At 45.3% G+C, this 18,524-nt stretch overlaps 1 protein-coding gene across 2 annotated transcripts in view; it reads left to right on the top strand.

Annotated features, from left to right (window-relative positions):
* SLC43A2 (solute carrier family 43 member 2) overlaps window positions 1-17,917 on the top strand; it is a 34,107-nt gene extending 16,190 nt beyond the window's left edge. For both annotated transcript variants that reach the window (XM_068909585.1, XM_009675905.2), the window contains 9 exons: window positions 1,745-1,837; window positions 2,682-2,815; window positions 3,258-3,460; window positions 4,075-4,218; window positions 7,559-7,697; window positions 8,364-8,496; window positions 9,423-9,496; window positions 11,028-11,151; window positions 12,043-17,917. In XM_068909585.1, the coding sequence (XP_068765686.1) occupies window positions 1,745-1,837; window positions 2,682-2,815; window positions 3,258-3,460; window positions 4,075-4,218; window positions 7,559-7,697; window positions 8,364-8,496; window positions 9,423-9,496; window positions 11,028-11,151; window positions 12,043-12,204 (1,206 nt within the window). In that variant the 3' untranslated portion in view covers window positions 12,205-17,917. The remainder of the gene's footprint in view (window positions 1-1,744; window positions 1,838-2,681; window positions 2,816-3,257; window positions 3,461-4,074; window positions 4,219-7,558; window positions 7,698-8,363; window positions 8,497-9,422; window positions 9,497-11,027; window positions 11,152-12,042) is intronic.
* The last annotated feature ends 607 nt before the right edge of the window (window positions 17,918-18,524 follow it).

Raw genomic sequence — 18,524 nt, 5'->3', positions numbered from 1 at the left:
AAGTGCTCAATGGTTACAGTTGCCTCTTAAGATCTTATCCAATCCAGTGCATCTCCTCTGTCCAGTTTTGGTGGGTGTTTTTTTGGGTGGCTTGTGTGTGTTTGTTTTTCATCCGGCCACTTGCTTGGTTCCAAATAGGATTTTAGGAAATCTTGAGCCTTTCTAGGACTCCTGTCCCAGCGCAGACAGAAGCAGATTTGGGTTTCCTCTGAACATGACTGTTTGTTTTCAGGCCTGCTCTAAGTCTCTAATAACCCGTGGTGCAAGAGGCTCCACCTGGGAGTTGCTTGTCTGCTAGATGAGAAAGGCTTATTGTGATCTCTGTGACTCTGGGGAAAAACAGCCTGAGCCAAGAAGCAGCTGTATTTGTGGAGTTTTTGCCCTGCACCGAGCTCCCCAGCAGCAGCTGTTTGTTATCGTTTCTGGGGATAACATTAGGGTTTGGGGTATTTGAGATTAAACAAATGCCATGCCTGGCAGCAGTGACCAGGCTCTTTGCAGCCTGCAGATATTTTACTCTGCAGATACTATTTTCTGGGATGCATATTTAGGCCACTGCCTCCAAGGAGAGATTTTGTGCCTGGTAACAGACCTTTGGATCCTTTGCTGTTTCCTGTCTGCAGCTCCTGAAAGCAGCCCGTTGGCAGCTCTCCCAGATGCAGGGATCTGGGGATGGGTGTGGGGATCCTTGTCGCAGAAGAGCACAGCGTTTTCTGCCTCAGTCCAGCGTCCGCTCAGGGATCTCCAGCAGCATCAGGCTCTGCACGTCGTTGCTGCTGTTCCCTGGCTGGGGTTATCTGAGGACCTGGAGGCTGCACTGCATAAAGCTCCGCAGTGAGACGGAGGGATGATAAACAGCCAGATGGATCCTAGAGTGTTCCTGCATAGGAATACTTGTATTGTAAACACCCTGATCCTGCCGTGACACAAGCCAGATTTGCTTGCCTTAAATGCCACTCCTGGGAAAGATGGATTTGTTTTCCAGTAGTGAAAGGGGAATCTGAAGAGAGCATTTGTTTGCTCAGATTCCATCTAATGTTTTCCAAATCATTTTGTTCAACATCTATAAGCAGATAAAATGGTGGTTATGCTTTCAGTCCTTCTAGGCACCTGCAGTGCCCTGCTCTGAGGCTGACGTGGTACTGATAGCAAAGTGAATTTGGGGAGGGAGTGAGGTGGAAGAGGAGGTGGGAGGGAAATCTATCTGCCTGAAGCTGTGTTTCTGCCCATCGCTCACCTTCAGGAGCATGGGCTGAGATCTCTGTAGCCTATGACTTAATGCTCTCCCTGTAATTTCCAGCTTGCAGGCCCTTAGGCAGTGATGGAAACTTGTTCACTTCTGGTAGCTTAAAAAGCTGCAGGCTTGGGGAAAGGGACTAGCAAAGAAAGAACGGGGCAGGTGCAATGCAGGACAAACATGGCTGTGCTAAAGGTAATGAATGTGGATTATGTGGTCAGTCTGGAAAGAAGCAACGCTGTTATGCACGTACATCTCGGATTGTAGATGCTGCCTGGCGGTAGAGACACCAACGCAGCCTGCAGCTCTTGGATCTCAGAGCGCTATCATGAAGGACTAAATAATCCTTATAATCCTTGAATAAAATCGGTTTCTGCAGCTTCTGGTGTCCAGAGGTGTCTCAATCCTGAATGCCGGGATCTTCTCAAGAGAGCTTCCTTCCCTTTTGTTCCCTTTCTTTCCCTTCCCTTGGCCACAGTGTGTTGCAACCAATTTTTCTTTCCCCAGCTGCCCAACATGTTTGGTGATCTTCGTTCCACGTTCATTGCTCTGATGATTGGCTCCTATGCTTCCTCTGCTGTTACTTTTCCAGGAATCAAGGTGAGGCTGTGGGATCATGATTCATGACTGGGACTGGTGTGCTGGGATTTTGCACTATTTGGCAATAATGTGGGAAAAAAAGAGGGACTGTTTGTCAAAGCACTTGTTAGAGAAGTGCATTTGCAAGATTCGGTTCCTGTCTGTTGCAGACTTCCCACATGACTGCCTCAAGTACTTAACAAATACCGTAAAGAGAATGGTCTGTTTGTTAATAGACCTTAAAATTTTGAAGGTGTTAAGTTTAAGGTTTTTTTTGTTTTTGTTTTTTAAACATTTCCTTTATGAAAGGCTGCTTTTTTTTTTTTTTTTTTTACTCTACCAAGTTCCCCAAGTTGACTGTAAGACTTCATTTATTTTTAATCTGTGCAATTGTCACAGCTGTTTGGCTTTGAATGCTGTTCAGAGTTAGAAAACAGTTGCAGGGACAGAAGACAGCCAGTAGGGCTGCTTTTGTAGAACTCTAGCTAGTTCTGGACACATGATGTTTCACTGCAGAGTTATTGTAGTTAGCATACAGTTACAGTAGGCCTTTCTCAAGTGCGCAGGGCAGTCTCTGTTGCCTTTCCAAAGAGTAGGTTTTAGATGAAAAAGCCTTGATGGCAGTGGTTAGCGATACAGCTGCATGCCACTTCCTGCTGGAGGTCCTGTTGTTGGTGCTATCACCGTTATTAAAGATGGGCATATGCATCTCTTACTGAGCCTGCATGTCACAGAGCTCTGTTACTGTTTTTTATAATGCCGCACACTGCTCTTTCCCACAACTTCATTCTAAAACTCATCCAAAGCATATTGAAATTTCTTTCTGTTCTGATAGCAAATAACAATATTCTCTTGTGATTTGCAGGTTATATATGACTTTGGGGTCTCCTTCATCCTTATTCTGCTTGTCTGGGCAAGCTGTGCAGGATTAGTTTTCCTCAACTGTTTCTTCAACTGGCCCCTGGAGCCTTTCCCAGGTCCAGAGGACATGGACTATACGTAAGTGTCATCTAGACTGGTGCTGAAGGTTTATCCCATCCTTACTCCTCTAGAAAGTGCCAGCACAGCTAGTTTAGAGGTATGGGCAAGGAACTCTTTTGCCTGTTGTTAATCGTTGACGTTTCTTCTTGGGTTGGCGGTTTATATATGTCACTAGCTTTATATCTTGACTGGTGAATACCTCTGGAAGGCTGAGCCATCCAGAGTGTAGGATTTGTGAAGGAAAATAATCTGCCATTAGCAATAAGAGTTTCTGTATTGACCTGTGCCAAACTGGCCCAAGGGAAGTGTGTCTCTGTGCTGTGGGTCTCAGACCACTTGTGGGGTTGTAGATGAAAACCAGTGCCTGAATCCACCTGTTGCCTTTCTGACTCCTACAACTCTGCTATCTCTGATTTCCCCACCCTCTGTTGCAGCTCTCATTCTCTTTACTGCCCAACAGGGTGAAAATTAAGTTCAGCTGGCTGGGATTTGACCACAAAATCACTGGGAAGCAGTTTTACAAGCAAGTGACAACTGTGGGGCGCCGTCTCAGTGTGGGAAGCTCTATGAAGGGCCCCAAAGAGCTGACAGCCTTGCAAGAGAATAACAAGCTCTGTCTGTCCACGGTGGACCTGGAAGTGAAGTGCCAGCCTGACAACACAGGTGTGGTTCCCTGGGTACCTGAGGGATGCTTGTGCTGGCAGCAGGCCAATGGCACCTTTGTTGTGCTTCAGACCTGCTTATATGAGATACCATGTGATACATGATCCATGTCTTGCCAGGGCTGCATGCCAGCCACCATTCTTTAAATACAGGTTCAGTTATATAGAGAGTCCTGCCCTTGTATGCTTGCCTAAATACACCGTATGTTGCTGCCTGCGGTGAGGAGTACAGCATGCATAACTGGTACTGCTACAGAAGGACAGCGTCTCTTAGGTACGCTGCTGCCATCATGACCAAGTCCTCCTTAGACAGGAGTATGGCGAAAGCAAAAGGCTTTTTGCTTTTATCCGTAGAATTAAGTGAGACTTCCTTCCTGCTCCCCTCTCCCCAGTTACGAGTAGCCGAACTCTAAGTATTTCTAGCCATTCATGAAGGAAGTTTGTAATGCACCCAGTGGTTGCGAACTGTGAACTCCTTGGAGTTGTCACCGGTGTGCAGTGTTGGTACAACTAGCTAGAAGGCCAGCTAACCCAGAGGCCAAAGCTTATTCTGAAATCGTGCCCGTTTATGATGAGATGTTGCCTTCTTCAGAGACGTTATTATTCCTTCTGCAGCTTCTCCCTCCTTCATGAAGAGCGTCTTCAGTCCTATCTTGTTGCTCAGCCTTATCACCATGTGTGTCACTCAGCTGAGGCTCATCTTCTACATGGGGGCCATGAATACCATTCTTGGGTTTCTGTCTGGAGATGAAGATCAAGGTAGGGTAACCTGAACACTTCTATCTGTTTCCTTGGAACTGGGACCTGACCCAGCCTTAGTCCTTGCAGGAAGCCGGCATGCCCGATTACTCAGCAGATACACGGTGTTTGGCAACTGCCAGTGCCAAGGTGCAGCTGACAGCTGCTGGTGGGGTCTAGCAGAGCTGGAACTGGCCCAGGACAGAGGGGCAGCGAGGCAGACACTTGAATGTCAAGCTAATTTTAGCACAGTGTTTGTTAAATACTATTGCATGTTATTTCCCCAGATGGGTTGTTGCGAGTAACCTCTCGGGACAGACTGTGATGATTTTTTTTCATTGGAAAACCTATTTCATCAGGTATTTGCTTTGCTTATCCTAAGCAAGCGCAAAGTACAGAGCAGCTGACTCTCATGACTAATGGTTGGACTAGGTGTCTTGGCCCAGCAGCGGGGGTGGGAAGGGTGAAGTCATTGCTGTTTTGTGCAGCTTGGTGTGTGCTGGAGAGACTCAGGGGCAGCCACTGCGCTGGACTTGTCTGTATTTATAGCACTGATTCAGTACATGGAGCAAACAGGAAAGAGTACATTAGTTTACTGCTGTTGAAAATACCCAGGATTGCAAAACAATACTTAGCCCATTTTTTTTGTCCTTTGTAGTAAGATCCAGTTTGAACTTGTTGAATCTGGATTGCGTGAAGCTGATAAATCAAGAGGCACTCCTCGGAAAGCAGGAGTGAGCTCTGGGGGAGGGAAGGAAACTCAGGAAACTCCAAGTGCCCTGGCATTCCCTGAATTGCTTTGTTTCTTGAGCCTTTGACAGCCTGCAGCATTTGGCTCTTTATCTCCTGGCTCAAGAGCTAATTTAGACATTAAATAGTAAACAGGACAAACTTCATGCTGCCTACCTTTCCCAGCACAGCTCAGTTTTCTGCTTACCTTGTAACTCTTTCCTTCTGATTTTTTGTCCCTTTCTTTTTACCCTGGCTTACTTTAGTTATTTTTCTCACTCCTTTTTTTCTTCCTTTTATTTTTCTTCTCCTCTTTGGTATTTAGGCTTAATGTTAAATACATATGCTGCTTATACTTTTTAGATCAAGCTCTGCGTTAAGAAAGGGGTTATGCCCCTTGGGTATATCATTTTTCTGTGCCACTTTTGAGATTACTTCCTTTCTTTTTTCTTTTTGCCTCTTTCCCTCCTCCTTAATGCAGCCTGGGCTGGGCTTGCAGTGCCTTGGTGTTTCCATGGCATCAGCAAAACAGTAGTATTATCTGGTGGCAGCAGTGTCGGGCTGCGTGAAGAGTTCCAAGAAGTGTGCAGATCTCTAAAAATCTAATCCAGGGGGATCAGGAGAGGATGGGACACTACTCCCTTGGGTGCCTTAGTTCTTGCTGGTTTTTACATGTACGTGAGCTTAGAGAGCTCCACCTGCAACTGCTCTCAGGAGTGCCGGGCAAGGGAAGAAGAGAACGGAGTCATTCTTGCAAGTAAAGTTAGTGTCAAAGAAAACTTAAAGATATCTAGGAGCAGAACAGGAGAGAAGGATGTGGGGAAAATAACGGAGAGAGTAGACTCTTTTAAGTTTTTGTCAGGCACTGTGTCCTTCTCAGTAGTCCTGCTTCCTGTGCATGCTACAGCGACTTAGACCAGCCGTGAAACCTAGAGACAGAAAAAGCAGTCAGCCCATGGCTGCTTATCTTCTGAAAACCCTCCTGAGATGGGGGAGAAGTTAAGGAGTTCAATAACAGTCCAAATGACTGCATAATCATGTTGTCAGCACCTCTCCTCTGTCTTCCTACCTGTTGTGTTTGGGATTTGAAATTTGACCAGGTCTCTCAAATTAACACCTTGCTACTAAATCTGGCAATACTTGGAGAACTGGGTGGAATCGAGGTGCGCTGGAAACCTCAGCTGTGCATGGTCCTTGTTCCAGGGCAGTTCCAGGTCTGAGATGATGATGTGTGGACAGGGAGCGTGTAGGGCTGTGCCCATGCTTGCACCCCTTTGCTGTTTGTTCTCTCAGGACCTCTACTGAACCTGCTGGTGTTTACTAGATATTGTTGTTCTTCATCCTGAGGAAAGAAAAATGGCTTTTAAAATAATAGACAAGCCAAGAGACTCTGTTCCTGCAGCAGCTACGCTCTCTCCTTTCTTTCCCTTCCCTTGCTCTCCCCATGAACTTCCTTCTTCCCTTCGAGTTGGCTTCTGTTCCCAGTGTTTAGAGCCCAAGACTAAGTGTTCGGAGTAGCATGAAGAAGCAACATTGACAATGTGGCTAGTTTCTTACTCTCTATTTAAAAAATAACCAGACAACAGCAAATCAGCTCCAGGAGTGTTTGCAGAGGGTAATACCACCTGTCTCTTGGCTACAGCAGCTGCTATGAGACGAGATGTGGGGCCGCTTCAGGGCTCGCCTGTGTGGTGGCAATGGGGGCAGGAACGGGAGTTTGGAGATAAGAGCTGGAAGTTCCTCTTAGCTTTCTGGCTAGTGACTGGAGCCAGGAACGTATCATCCAGGGCCATGCCTGACATGACAAGGGAGCCCTGCTGGGGTTTGCTGCGACCGTGTAGGGAGGGAAGGTTTGTTGGAAACTTCTCGCAGTTATCAGATTAATTTTGCTATAGCTTATATCTGTATTGCTTTGGGATAGCTCTAGAGATGTGTAGGGAGGGACAAACTAAATTATTTTTGGTTATGTTTTGCTTACGGCGCTGTAACTTGTGAGCGCTCTGTGCTGAGATGGGCAGTTTCAGAATTGCATCTTTTTCTCAGAGCTGTGGTATGCTGACTCACCAGCTCTTCCGTGATGCCTGCAAATCCATCATGCAGGTTGTAGCGAGGAAGTGGAAAAAGCATTGCAGGGTGAGGGGAACCGTCTAGTAATAGGAGGGGAGAGTTTCCTCCAAGTCTGCATGCATCAGCTGTCCCATAATGATCCACGTAGACACGTCTATCTTTAATATGTGGGGAATTTTCATCAGACTGAAGAATTTTTCATGTTGCTCCTAGCTGTGGGAAACCTTACTGGCACTGAGCATTTGCTGGGGTGCCATCCCTGGAGACCTAGGTGCTGTTGGGCTGATGCTTGCTTCACCCATCCTGATGCTGCACTAGCATTTTCCAAGCAGCAAGCCCAGGAAGCCTACTGTAATGGTCTGCCTCTGAGAAGCTAACTGATGAAATGGGGCTTTGGTGTCTCAGCTCCTTCAGCGCTGCTGGATAGCCTGTGAATACATGGGATCTGGGCTCTTAGTGAGAGAAATGATTGGTGGGGAAGAACTGTCTCTTTGCTGTCCTTTGTTCTGTAGCTGCTAGGGTACCACTTGGACTGATGTACTTTTTTTTCTCCCTTTCCCTGCAGTGAGTCTCTACACTTCCATTTTTGGGGTGTTGCAGCTGCTGTGCTTGCTGACAGCACCCGTGATCGGGTACATCATGGATTGGCGACTGAAAGAGTGTGATGATGCCTCAGAAGAGAACGAGGAGAGCAATGCCGAGCAGTGCGTAGTGTGCACCCCATGGGACGTGCAGCCATGTAGCAGGCCCCCCCTGCTCTGCACAATATCAAACGTTGTAAAGTGATTTAGAGCAATCCTGATGGGGCAAAAAGCCAACAAATACAGCATCTTTATGTATCCCAGTATATGACTTGTGACCTAATCCACACCTCTTTGTGGCGTTGAGGGCTGAACTGGTATTGCGTATCCAGCTTTGAGACTGCCGTTTCAGAAAAATGTTGACTAACTGGAAGTCCAGAGGAAGGCAGTGAACAGAGGTCTAGAAAACACACACGATTTGGGAGGAAAGACTGAAAAATTGTTTTTTTAGTATAGAAAAGAAAGCTTGAAGTCTTCGCTTTGTAACTGCAAAGAGGAAAGGACCAAACTCCTTTCCATGTCCACTAAGGTCAGTCAAGAAGAACAAAATTAAATAGTGGCAGGGGAGACTCAGGCTGTCCTTCTAGCCTAACAGTACGAGTAACCACACTGACATAATTGCTCGGCCTTTTCTCAACTTTGGTTGGTGGAGATTCCGCCATCTCACCAGGCAAGCCTCTAGCCTAACTGGTTTAGATGGGGCTGATGCGGGATGTGGAAAACCCTGCTGTGAGTTGTGGTAGCTGCTGGAAGTGCTTTTTTGTAATACAGTTGTTGCTATCTTTCCAGAAGTGACAAGAAAAAGAAAAAACGTGATCGTCAGATCCAGAAAATCACCAATGCCACCAATGCCTTTGCGTTCACAAATCTCCTGCTAGTTGGATTTGGAGTCACCTGTCTTATTCCTAACCTACCGTTGCAGGTGAATAGGTCGAATGGATGGATGTGCTGGAGGGGCTGGCAGCAAGCGTCCGGGTGAAGTGGCCAGACAGCGCAGGGAGGTCCTGCACGCCAGCAGAGCCAACTGATGGCGGGAGGGTTTTTTGGCACTGCTAAGAGTTTTGTGCTGTTAAAGCAAATAGTACAGTACAGCTTACATCTCCTCTTAAGAGAACCTAAAGAAGTAGCTATAGTTAAAACGACAGAGTTGACTTGCAATTTTTTCATACTGAGTTTCTGCATCTGAGCTCTGTAGCCACAAATACTTCCCTACGAAGGTCCTCTCAGTAGTGCCTGTGTGTTTAACCTGGGCCTGATTTAAGCTGCTGACTGTCAGAAAATTTGCAGTAGGGTGCATGACAGCAAGTTATTTTGCACCAAATGCTACCCTGAACTACGCCCACTGATACCTGTGGGATTATAAATCTGTTAAAATATTTGTTCTGTGGCACCACCTGTCTTTGTCAGAGAAATTTAGTGATTTTTACTCTATAGCTGAACATGCCTTGATGATGTAGTTTGCTCATGCTTGTGTATTGTCTGCAATAACCTGTGGAAAATTAACTGAATTGGCAAAGAGCTCAATAAAAAAGCATTATGACCCTGGCCAGGGTTGCTGGGCACTTTTTTTTTTTTTTGCAACAGTGCCAGCTGTGAATCAGATAGGTCTTGTGTGTGGTTAACCTCAGTGGGCACTGCATGCTAGCCTTCTCAAAGCAAGGAAATGCTCTGCTTTTAGAAATGAGAACAGTTTGTCTTTCCTTGTGCTGATCTTTAGGTTTTGGCTCTGGGCTCCTCAAGCCGGCCTTGGTGCTAGAAAGGAGAACAGCTTTTAGCAACGGTCGTGTGTTGGGGTCTGGCATGTCTAGATGGTATCTGGCACCTGACACTTTCTGCTTCTCTTTCCAGATCCTTTCCTTCATTTTGCACACAATTGTGAGAGGATTCATCCACTCAGCTGTGGGGGGCCTCTATGCGGCTGTGTAAGTCTCTGCTTATTTGTAGTGTATGACTGGCCAGGTGATCCTGTCTGGGTTGATAATTTCTTGAGGTGAGAGGGAGCTCAGGAAGTTAAATCTTCATGGACAGAGGGGAAAAACTGAAGTGACCTGCTTTTCTCAGTCAGGGCTGGATGTGACAGTAGCTGGACGGAAGTCCTAGCTGATGCTTTTGTTGTTTGGGCCTACAGCTAACTCCTTTGGCGTAGCTACTGCAGTAAGACGGGCACAGCTATATGTGAGCCTCAGGGGACAACATTAAAGTTATGTAGTAGAAATGCAAGGCTCTTTTTGTCCTACAGTAAGTAGCTATATGCATGCGTCCACATAAAACATGAACATTAATGGAATACATTGCTACTGGTCTGCTCTGAAATTACACTGGTAAAGCATTGCTCAAGATACTATTAAGGAAGCCTATTCCCTTTCCCAAGATGGATCATCTATCCTGTTTCCAACTTATCAAAGTTATCAATAGATTAATCTAAATGCTCTCTTCCTTATTAAGCAATGTTTTGATTCGCTGGCCTGTGGGTCAGGGAAAAAGAAAGAAGCTGTTGACCTTTCTATCAAAGGTTTTGGTCTTAGTGTCTGGAGAGTCCAAGCTAGAAAACCCATCTAAGACTTGGCTTCAAAAATGCATGAACTTTTGGTTCTATGGCAGCTAGAAGCAAAAACTTTTGTCCTAGGCAAGGTAAATGCCTGTTGCTGTACTTTTCAGCTTGCTTGTAAATTAATTCTGTCTGGAACTTCCTGGACTGAGGTATTTTTGGTTTGAATGTGACTTTTCTTTGAATATTCAAACTTGGTCCAATTCTCCTTTTCTGAGCTTAGTTTAACCTGACCCTTTTTAAACACTGCTCAGTCATGAAGAGAAAGATGGTGGACTGTTTCTGAGACTTATTTTTCTATCAATAGAATCTGGTATTCAGCAGTTTCCAATCAACAGTATTGTTTAATTTGACATAGGATCAGACTTGTCCTCTAAAAAGGATAACGTGCTAACCTGTTGTGCAGGTTTCACTCCCTGCTAAAGGGAGCAAATTGTTATGGCCAGATGAAAATGATTGCTCAGCCGCAAGTGCTGTCTGTCATCTGGATAAAGAGGCCTTTTAACTAGTAAATATCAACGTTCTCCCTTTGCATTAGGAGCAGTAGCTGTATAAGCATTTCAACCTGTCGCATGTTATTGCAGAGTTTTGTTTTGCAGCTGTACCAAGTGCTGGATCTGACACTTAAGTTTTAAAGTTCATCATGAGAATAGTCTGGAGATGAGGCCTCTGGCCCCATCATCAGCTTCATTCTATTCTAGAGAGCACTGTGCTAAATGCCAGGTATGACTAAAAACCCTAGAGTAAGAGGGAGTTGCACAGAAGTCCAGGAGCAAAGTTCTTCGTACTGTGCCTCTCTTGGGACTGTGCTCTGTTGCGTTAGTCTATTGGGAATGTAATCTGATCTGGGTGTTGTGAACAGTCAAGGTGACACATAATAATTCTGCTGCTTTCTCTGATGACAGATACCCCTCTACTCAGTTTGGCAGCTTGACAGGGTTGCAGTCTTTGGTCAGCGCCCTTTTTGCTCTTCTGCAGCAGCCTCTGTTTATGGCATTGACGGGACCTTTGGAGGGAGACCCTCTCTGGGTAAGTCTTCCTCAAATGTGATGTGCAAGGTTGGTAGTGAAGATAGTTTTGTCTGATTTCTTTGAAAATAAGGGGGCTCCTTTGCACGAGCCTCAGTTACAGACAGCAAATTTTACATGCTCCTCAGTCTGCTCTTCCCTTGGTGTTGTCAAGAACCACCTTTTCTGTGTAAGTACTGAGGCCCTGGGAGGGAATGCCGTTAACCCCTCTGACGGTATATGGAAAAGGGAGGAAGGGAGAAGGCTGCTGGAGTGCTTCCTGTGAACGGGTTCTGTGTGGTAAGTATTATAAAATCTCCTTTGATCTACTAGCTCTAAATATCAGTAAATTCAGGTTTGCTGATGTTGTCAGGAAAGCCAAATGACTATTGAGGGCTAGTGTGGTGTGGTGTCTGGATGAGAATCTGCCTGGGCAGCTCATTACAGTCATGACACCCGTGGTCTTGAGGAGAGCGAGAGTAGGCTACACGTGCCCACACCTGCATTCCAGCAACCTTAGGCTCTTTCTGCAATCGGCAGTGGTGGTGTAAAAGAACTACAGCTTAAACTGCTCCATCTCCTGCCTCTGAGGTTGAGAAATGTCAGTCTTGTAGACTGGCTGTAGCCTGTCATAGCAAGGGCTGTAACAGGCCTGCTTGTTTTGTGAAATGAGATTCCTTCGGCCATGATCCAGAACAACAAACTCTTGCAGCATTTATTTTATACACATGGTGCTCTGGTCACAGGAATATAAATAAAAATACAGCAGCAGCTGTTGCCAATACACTGAACAGGGCGTCACCTGGATTGCCTGTAGCTGAGAGATATGGGCAGGGTTCTGACGCTTCAGCACGCATGACTAGGTTGTCGTCTTCCTAGCCTGCCTAATTTTGTTTCGTCTTTGTTCCTGCAGGTGAACGTTGGCTTGCTCGGTGTGAGCTTCCTGGGCTTCTGCCTTCCCATCTATCTGGTCTGCTACAGACGCAGACTAGAGAGAGAAAGAAAACAGAAGAACGATGATGCCAAACTCTTCCTCAAAATCAATGGCACACCTAATGAGGAAGCCTTTGTTTAAACTGGTGCTTTGAATACAACTTCCCCTGTACAGGTTCCTGCCACATCTGTGGGCTCTACCTGTGGTGTAAGCCAGGTTATTTCTTTCCTGGCTCTGCCAGTCTTTCCTCATCACTGGAGGAAATGCCATACAGCATGACTGAGCTTTCCTCAGATATACAGCAGGAAGAGACCTCCCACTCCTTACTCCAGAACATGGGACATTTTTCCTTTTTATAACGGCTACACGGTTATTGTGTCTTAAATTATTCCCTGGTCATGCTCTCCAGCAGCAGAGTCTCTGCTCTGAGGACTGGGGAGAGAAGGAATTGCAGGGATGGGGGAAGAGGGAAGAAAGACTGTAATCCGAGTTTGCAAATGTAACACACTGAAGCTTTTTTCCCCGCTTCTTCCCCCGACGTTGGCTGACGTTGTCTCAGATGCAAGCTGCGCTCTCCTCCCTTCCCTTAGGTTTGGCAGTGGCCTTTCTGCTTGATAGGTAGCTGGACCCAGTGGTTTTACTGTCTGTCCAGGCATATCCCAGACTGTTACTGAGGCAGGGAAGGGGATTTCTTCCTATGTGTATGAGCAGAACTTCAGTATATTGCTAGACGCTGGCTGCTGGTGTTGACAACTCCCAAATCCTTTATTATTACATATGGCACAGACTGTGAGCAATGGATCTGCCTTCCACACTGAAATGAAGAGCCTAATAGACTGCTTGGTCCTATCCCAAGCCTGCAAAGGCCTGGATTCCTCTTCTTCCTGGCCTGTAAACCATCTGTACATGTTGTAAACGGTCTGCAATCCTGAACCTTTCAGATAGGAATTGGATCTTGTTTACCGATGAAGTGCTTTGAGACTTGTTGCCTTTTGCTGCCTCCTCCCTCTGAAATGACCCTGGGAGAGGAGCAGCAGCTTGTACTTAGTAAGGTGGAGAAGCTTCTCAAATGTGGGTTCTGGGGCTCCACACACCTTGGTATTCATGTGCTGTGAGCTGACTTGCTGTCGAATCAAGAGTGCAGAACACTCCTTGCATCTGGTAACTGGATCCTGTGAACGCATGTCAGGGCAATGTGGCAACGTAATTCCTCCTTTAGCCATAGCCTATTTACGTTCTGATAATAACCCCTAAGCTGCTGATCACCAGCTGTACTGTTACTGACCAAAAAGCTGCTGGTTTGGCTATATTACGAGCCTTCTCCGATGTCTATGCTCTGTCTGGACAGAGTACATGGTGATTGATTGTATGGTGAAGCTGACTTAGAGCAATACATGTGGGTAAAGGTGCCCCAGGGTCTGTTTGCCATGGAAGGAATACAAAGGGAATTCTTGACCTGCTTATTTTTATATTGGTTTTCCTAGGTCTTGTCTGAGTAGATGTTTCTCCCCTTAACCTTCTCGATGAGGTCAATAGCTCAGCCTCCGTACCCTTGTAACGAGCATTAAGCACTGCACTGTTTGGACCTGCTCTGAGCAGGACTGTGCCGCATTGAGGATGAACATCACCAGCAGGTGTGCAGCAGCGGCTGGGCTGGGCTGGGCTGGGCTGAGCTAGTGGCAGCAGGAAGGTTGGAGGAGGGGGGGAAAAAAAAAGGTTATCAAGATGTAGTGGTGGTGCTTTCTGAACTGCCAACTTCTGCATTTTCTGCAAAGCTTGGCAGCAGGTAGGTCTTTAAACTTCATGTCTGGTTGGAAAAATATAAGACTTAATCACTGTCTCATGAACTCCAAGTTGGGCGTCAGAAACATCAGTGCACCTGGACCTGCTGGTGAGAAATTACCTGAAACCTGAGCGTTAACTCCTATACTGATGGCTTGAGACATGCAGATGCTCAGCCCAGCCAGGTCTTCACTGTCCTAAATCACAAGCTTGGCAACCTCTTGCCCAGAGCCTCGGGAGAAATTGCTGGCTGTCGGAAACCCTGAGGAGCTGCTTGCTGGTGCCCTTGCCAGGACACAGTGACTAGGCAGCTTTGTGGGACAGCAGCGCCATCTCGAGTCACTCTCTTCAGACAGCTCCTGCGGGCAGTTCAGATGCTACTACACTCCATGATACCGTTTAGTCTTCAGTCACTCGTTTTAAAATGACTTGCCACTGAGTATTTTTGTGGATTTTTTTTTTAATGTGTTGCCTTTATTAAATGTGTTTGTTCCAAGACAGCCTTATCGCCTGCTGTCAACATGATGTTGTTCTAAAACTTTCGTTTTGCCTTTATAGTTTTGGTGAGGATTTACTGACCTTCCCAGCATTTTTTCCCCTTGTGTCAAGCAATAATTAGGGAGGCACTGTTCTGCTTTGGTTTCACGCTCATTTGCAATTGTCTCAAGTATGTGTCTAGAGATCCACTAGCAGTAGTTCAACTTTCCTGTATTTCCAGAGGGCTTTTTGCAGATTTCTGTGTTCCATATTGCTATACTTGCTACTTCTAAATGTTTTTAAAAGAACTTTCCTACTCCTGCTGCAAGATGTGTGACATGAGAAAGTTTTTTGTTGTTGTTTGTTTTTTTAGTAAAATTCCCGAGAGGTGGGTGTCTGAGCCACAGTCCTCAGATTCACAATATCTGAAAATGCAGACACGGTTTGAGGACCTTGTGCTAATTCGGCATCACTTCCACCTTGATTTCAAAATATTGAACATGGTATCTTCCATTCTGCCACTTGAATCCCTGGTATGAATGTCTCTGCAAAATAGTGGAATACACTCTGAATGGCATATTTTCCTGAAGGTACAGTGGAGATGCTGTTGCCTTTGAAGTGTGCACAGCTAAATTAATGGAGAACTTAGTTAACTAAATTAAATGGACAACACCCTTTTATTCCTGCCATCAACCTCCCTACCACAGTTCCCCAGTCCTGTCCTATATTAGGAATATTCTCCAATCCAGTTTTATCTGCTAAAATACTGGATAAATGTGATTAGTGTCTCTGATGTGCCACAGCGTTTAGAAGCTGCTGGTCTTCTGTAAGGAGAAGAGCATATGCCTTTGAGTCAGAGTTTCAGGCTCCCTTTGCAAATTCAGAGTAAAGCATGCCTTTGGCTTGCAGTCACACGGACTGATAGACACACAATGAAGCTTCAGTTGTCAGGGTTTAAATGGACAAACAGGAGTGTTTTCTCATGCAGTGCAAAGTCAAGCTGTGGAATTGCTTGCTGCAGGATGTTGTGGGGAGCAAAAGTATAAATGGAATTTTTTTTTTTTAAAGGGGCTGGTTAAGCGATGGTTAGATACATCCACTAATTCAGGGCAATTTAAAGTTGCTGTAAATCGGAAAGGTATGCCAAGGAATGATTACTTTTCCATGTGCTCTGTCTCTTTAAGAATATGTTACTATATGATGGAGGAAATATTACTGGGCTAGGTGGAATGCTGGCCTGATCTTGTAGGGTTCATTTTACTCTAATGGTTGTGGGCTAGACTAATTTTAAAGGCAATCTTGGATTTATCTATCACAGCTGTTAAGTGCATGCACAATGTGCATATACTCTGATTGTGGCATAATTACTTAAACACTGCATCTTATGCAGAGGTGGGCCCCTGAAAGGACAACTATAGTATTCTGGCTTCAACCTCCCATGAATATTGTCTTGTATGGTGCAGAAAAAACATTGTCAAGACAATCCTGTTAAACATGACTGTCCATGGGCAGTTTGCCTTGTTCTCTGATACTTATGGAAACATAATCATAGATTACTTAAATCTGGAATGGAATACAGCATTTCTACTTTCCAGCCAGATGCTGCAGGGTGAAGAAAATTCTTGATGTACTCTTCTACGTGCATGAGCCACCTAGTGGAAAAAATAAATGGGCTACCAAAGGCTAGAGAGCCACATTAATTAAATCAATAATGCATTTACCTGTATAATTAAAATACAGGCCAATGTGTTTAACTGGTTTCATAATTTCTAAATAATAGAACTTGTAAAGTGTGGTTTTTTTGTTTTTTTTTTTTCAATGCTCCTTCTCTCTCCTCTTTCTCCCCCACCTATGTTAGAAGTGCTGGGAGGCAGCTGTGGGAAAGAACTCATTTCTTCAGTAGAAGCATCCCTAACTGAATGTAATTAAACAGAAACCTGATTTGTGTGAGTCCTTGCTCTTTGTAGGAGCACTCAGTCTCAACGATGCTACTGTAAAAAGGTGATTGCACCTTCTGGAGTAACTGCTCCTAGTTTCTACAGAGCGCTCTCACACGCATTTAATAAGTGTCTTTATTTAGAGAAGATTGAGTGAGGAAGGGGCGGTGAGAGTGTTTGTTTTTTTTTTTTAACTGAGATGTCAGTATCTAAGACCCATCAACACAATCTTTATAGCACTAATGTAATGATGCTATCAAGAGTAGCAGAAGAAAATCTATGGTGTTTTGCCTACTAAGAGTCTTGTAACTTTATTATAATTGGACACATATGTCTGCAAAAAACAAGCAAATCTTGCTGAGAGTGCTATTGCAGTGATTGAAATGTTTAACTCCCACAGCAAAGCCTGGCCTCTTCATGCTCTGTCTATAGAGGAAAATTGTAGGATAATGAGATTTTAACTAAAACAGTAAATCACTAAAATGTTTTAAGTAGGAGGTTTCCCTCTTGACAAGCTGATGAATTTGGAAAATATGCTACAAAATATGAAGCAGATACTCTATAAGGGCAAAGAATGGAATCTCGAAACTACAACTTTTCTGTTACTTTTCCCTTTTTTTTTTTTTAATTTATCTGCAAGGCTTTTGGTATTCCCTACTTCCCAGTTTAGAAGTGCAAAGTATTCATAATGCAAGCTAATATTACACTGGTATTCCTGATGGGAAGGGCCTGTAAAAACAGACACTTCTGATTATATTTCATAACCTTTATCTTCTCTGGAAATAGCTGAAGCAATGATGTACTATGTAGATGCATTCTCACATGTTAATTATAAACCCCAGAGGACCTTGATTTTTTCTGCCTTTGGTGTTTTGCCCGTCTTTGCGTGATCTGCTTTTCTCAGTGTCCTGTGCCGCATGCTGTCATCCTTCCTACTGCTGCTCATCGCTCCCCTGTGCCCAACTCCTCTGTCACTTGCTCTTTATTCTTGGAGCAATTCTTGCTTTCAGAATGCCCCCCTCCTTTCAGCCAGCTGGGATTAGCCTCCCCTACCTCCTCTTGTTCCTGCTATTTTTCTGTTCTGTATTGTATCTGTCAAAGTTCAATTGTAAACTCCTTGTGGCAGGGCTCTGTCATTTTATGTTTGTAAGGTGATGTGCACTCTTACAGTACTATCTAAAAATAAATGTGGTATTAAGTTAATTATTAGTTTTCCTTTTGAGGCCGAACATAATAAAGGTATTGCTTGGTTCGTAACGAGGCTGTGTAAGCATGGACGCTTTACATGGTATCATCAGCCAAGTTGCTTGGCTGCGCTTTGAACAGTTCCTTGTCCTTTTTCTTTGCCAGGCAGGTGTTGACAGCCAGATTTCAATTAATCTCTCTTTGAGAAAAAGCTTAACCTCATCTTAATTTTATTTTTATTTAGATAGCAGCTTGAGAAGGAGATGAAGCTTAGTTAATACAGGGCAAACTGGTGTCAAACAGTGAAAGGTAAACAGCCACGGCCTTAGGCTGGGATGCGATGGAAGAGGTGCAGGGATGTCCACAGAAAGGCTCCACGTTGCAGTTAACTGTGCTTGAGCAGGGTGATGCTAAAGGTATGGGGCTTTATTTTTCCAATCAAATAAAGGTAATCTTTGCTGTGTATGATTCTAGTGACGAAGTAGTAAATCTCTACCTCTTTTTCCTGGCTGTGGCCCCAGGTATTTAAATAGAGCATAGATCACATAGAAGGTTTCTGTAATTGTCGTCTTCTAATAAGTATTTGGTGTTATCCTTATTGATACGCGTAGCCCAGATCGCTGGAGCTCTTAAGTAGCGCTGAAACTGAATGAGGACTTGCAAATGCAGTAAATCACTACGTGCCAGCACAACACAGCCCGGCTGCGCTCACGAACCAGTCAATCAGAGACGTTCCCATTATCTGACCGCAGGCTCCAACTAGCCACCAGCTCCTTGCGTTCACGCTCACCGTGGTTTAACGTTCCCCATCTTTCCCACCCCCCCCCCCGCAAAAAAAAAAAAAAAAACGGTAAAGGAGAGGGACTCGGAGAAGTTAGTGACCAAACAGCTGGAGCTGCACGTCCCCCGGCGGTGGCGGTGGGCACCGAGGGGTGCGGGGCGGCGGCGGCGGGGCCGCGTCGCCTCAGGGCGGGCTGAGGGGGCGCGCGGCGCGCTGAGGGGCGAGGACGGGGCGCGCGCGGAAGGCGGGAAAGGCTCGCGCCTCCCTCTTCTCCCCTCGCCCCCCTCCCCTTCCGCGCG

Source organism: Struthio camelus, chromosome 16 (assembly GCF_040807025.1).
Source record: "Struthio camelus isolate bStrCam1 chromosome 16, bStrCam1.hap1, whole genome shotgun sequence".
Classification (NCBI taxonomy): Eukaryota; Metazoa; Chordata; class Aves; order Struthioniformes; family Struthionidae; genus Struthio; species Struthio camelus.
The sequence above is the reverse complement of the archived record's forward strand: the minus strand, read 5'-3'. Positions and strand labels throughout refer to the sequence as shown.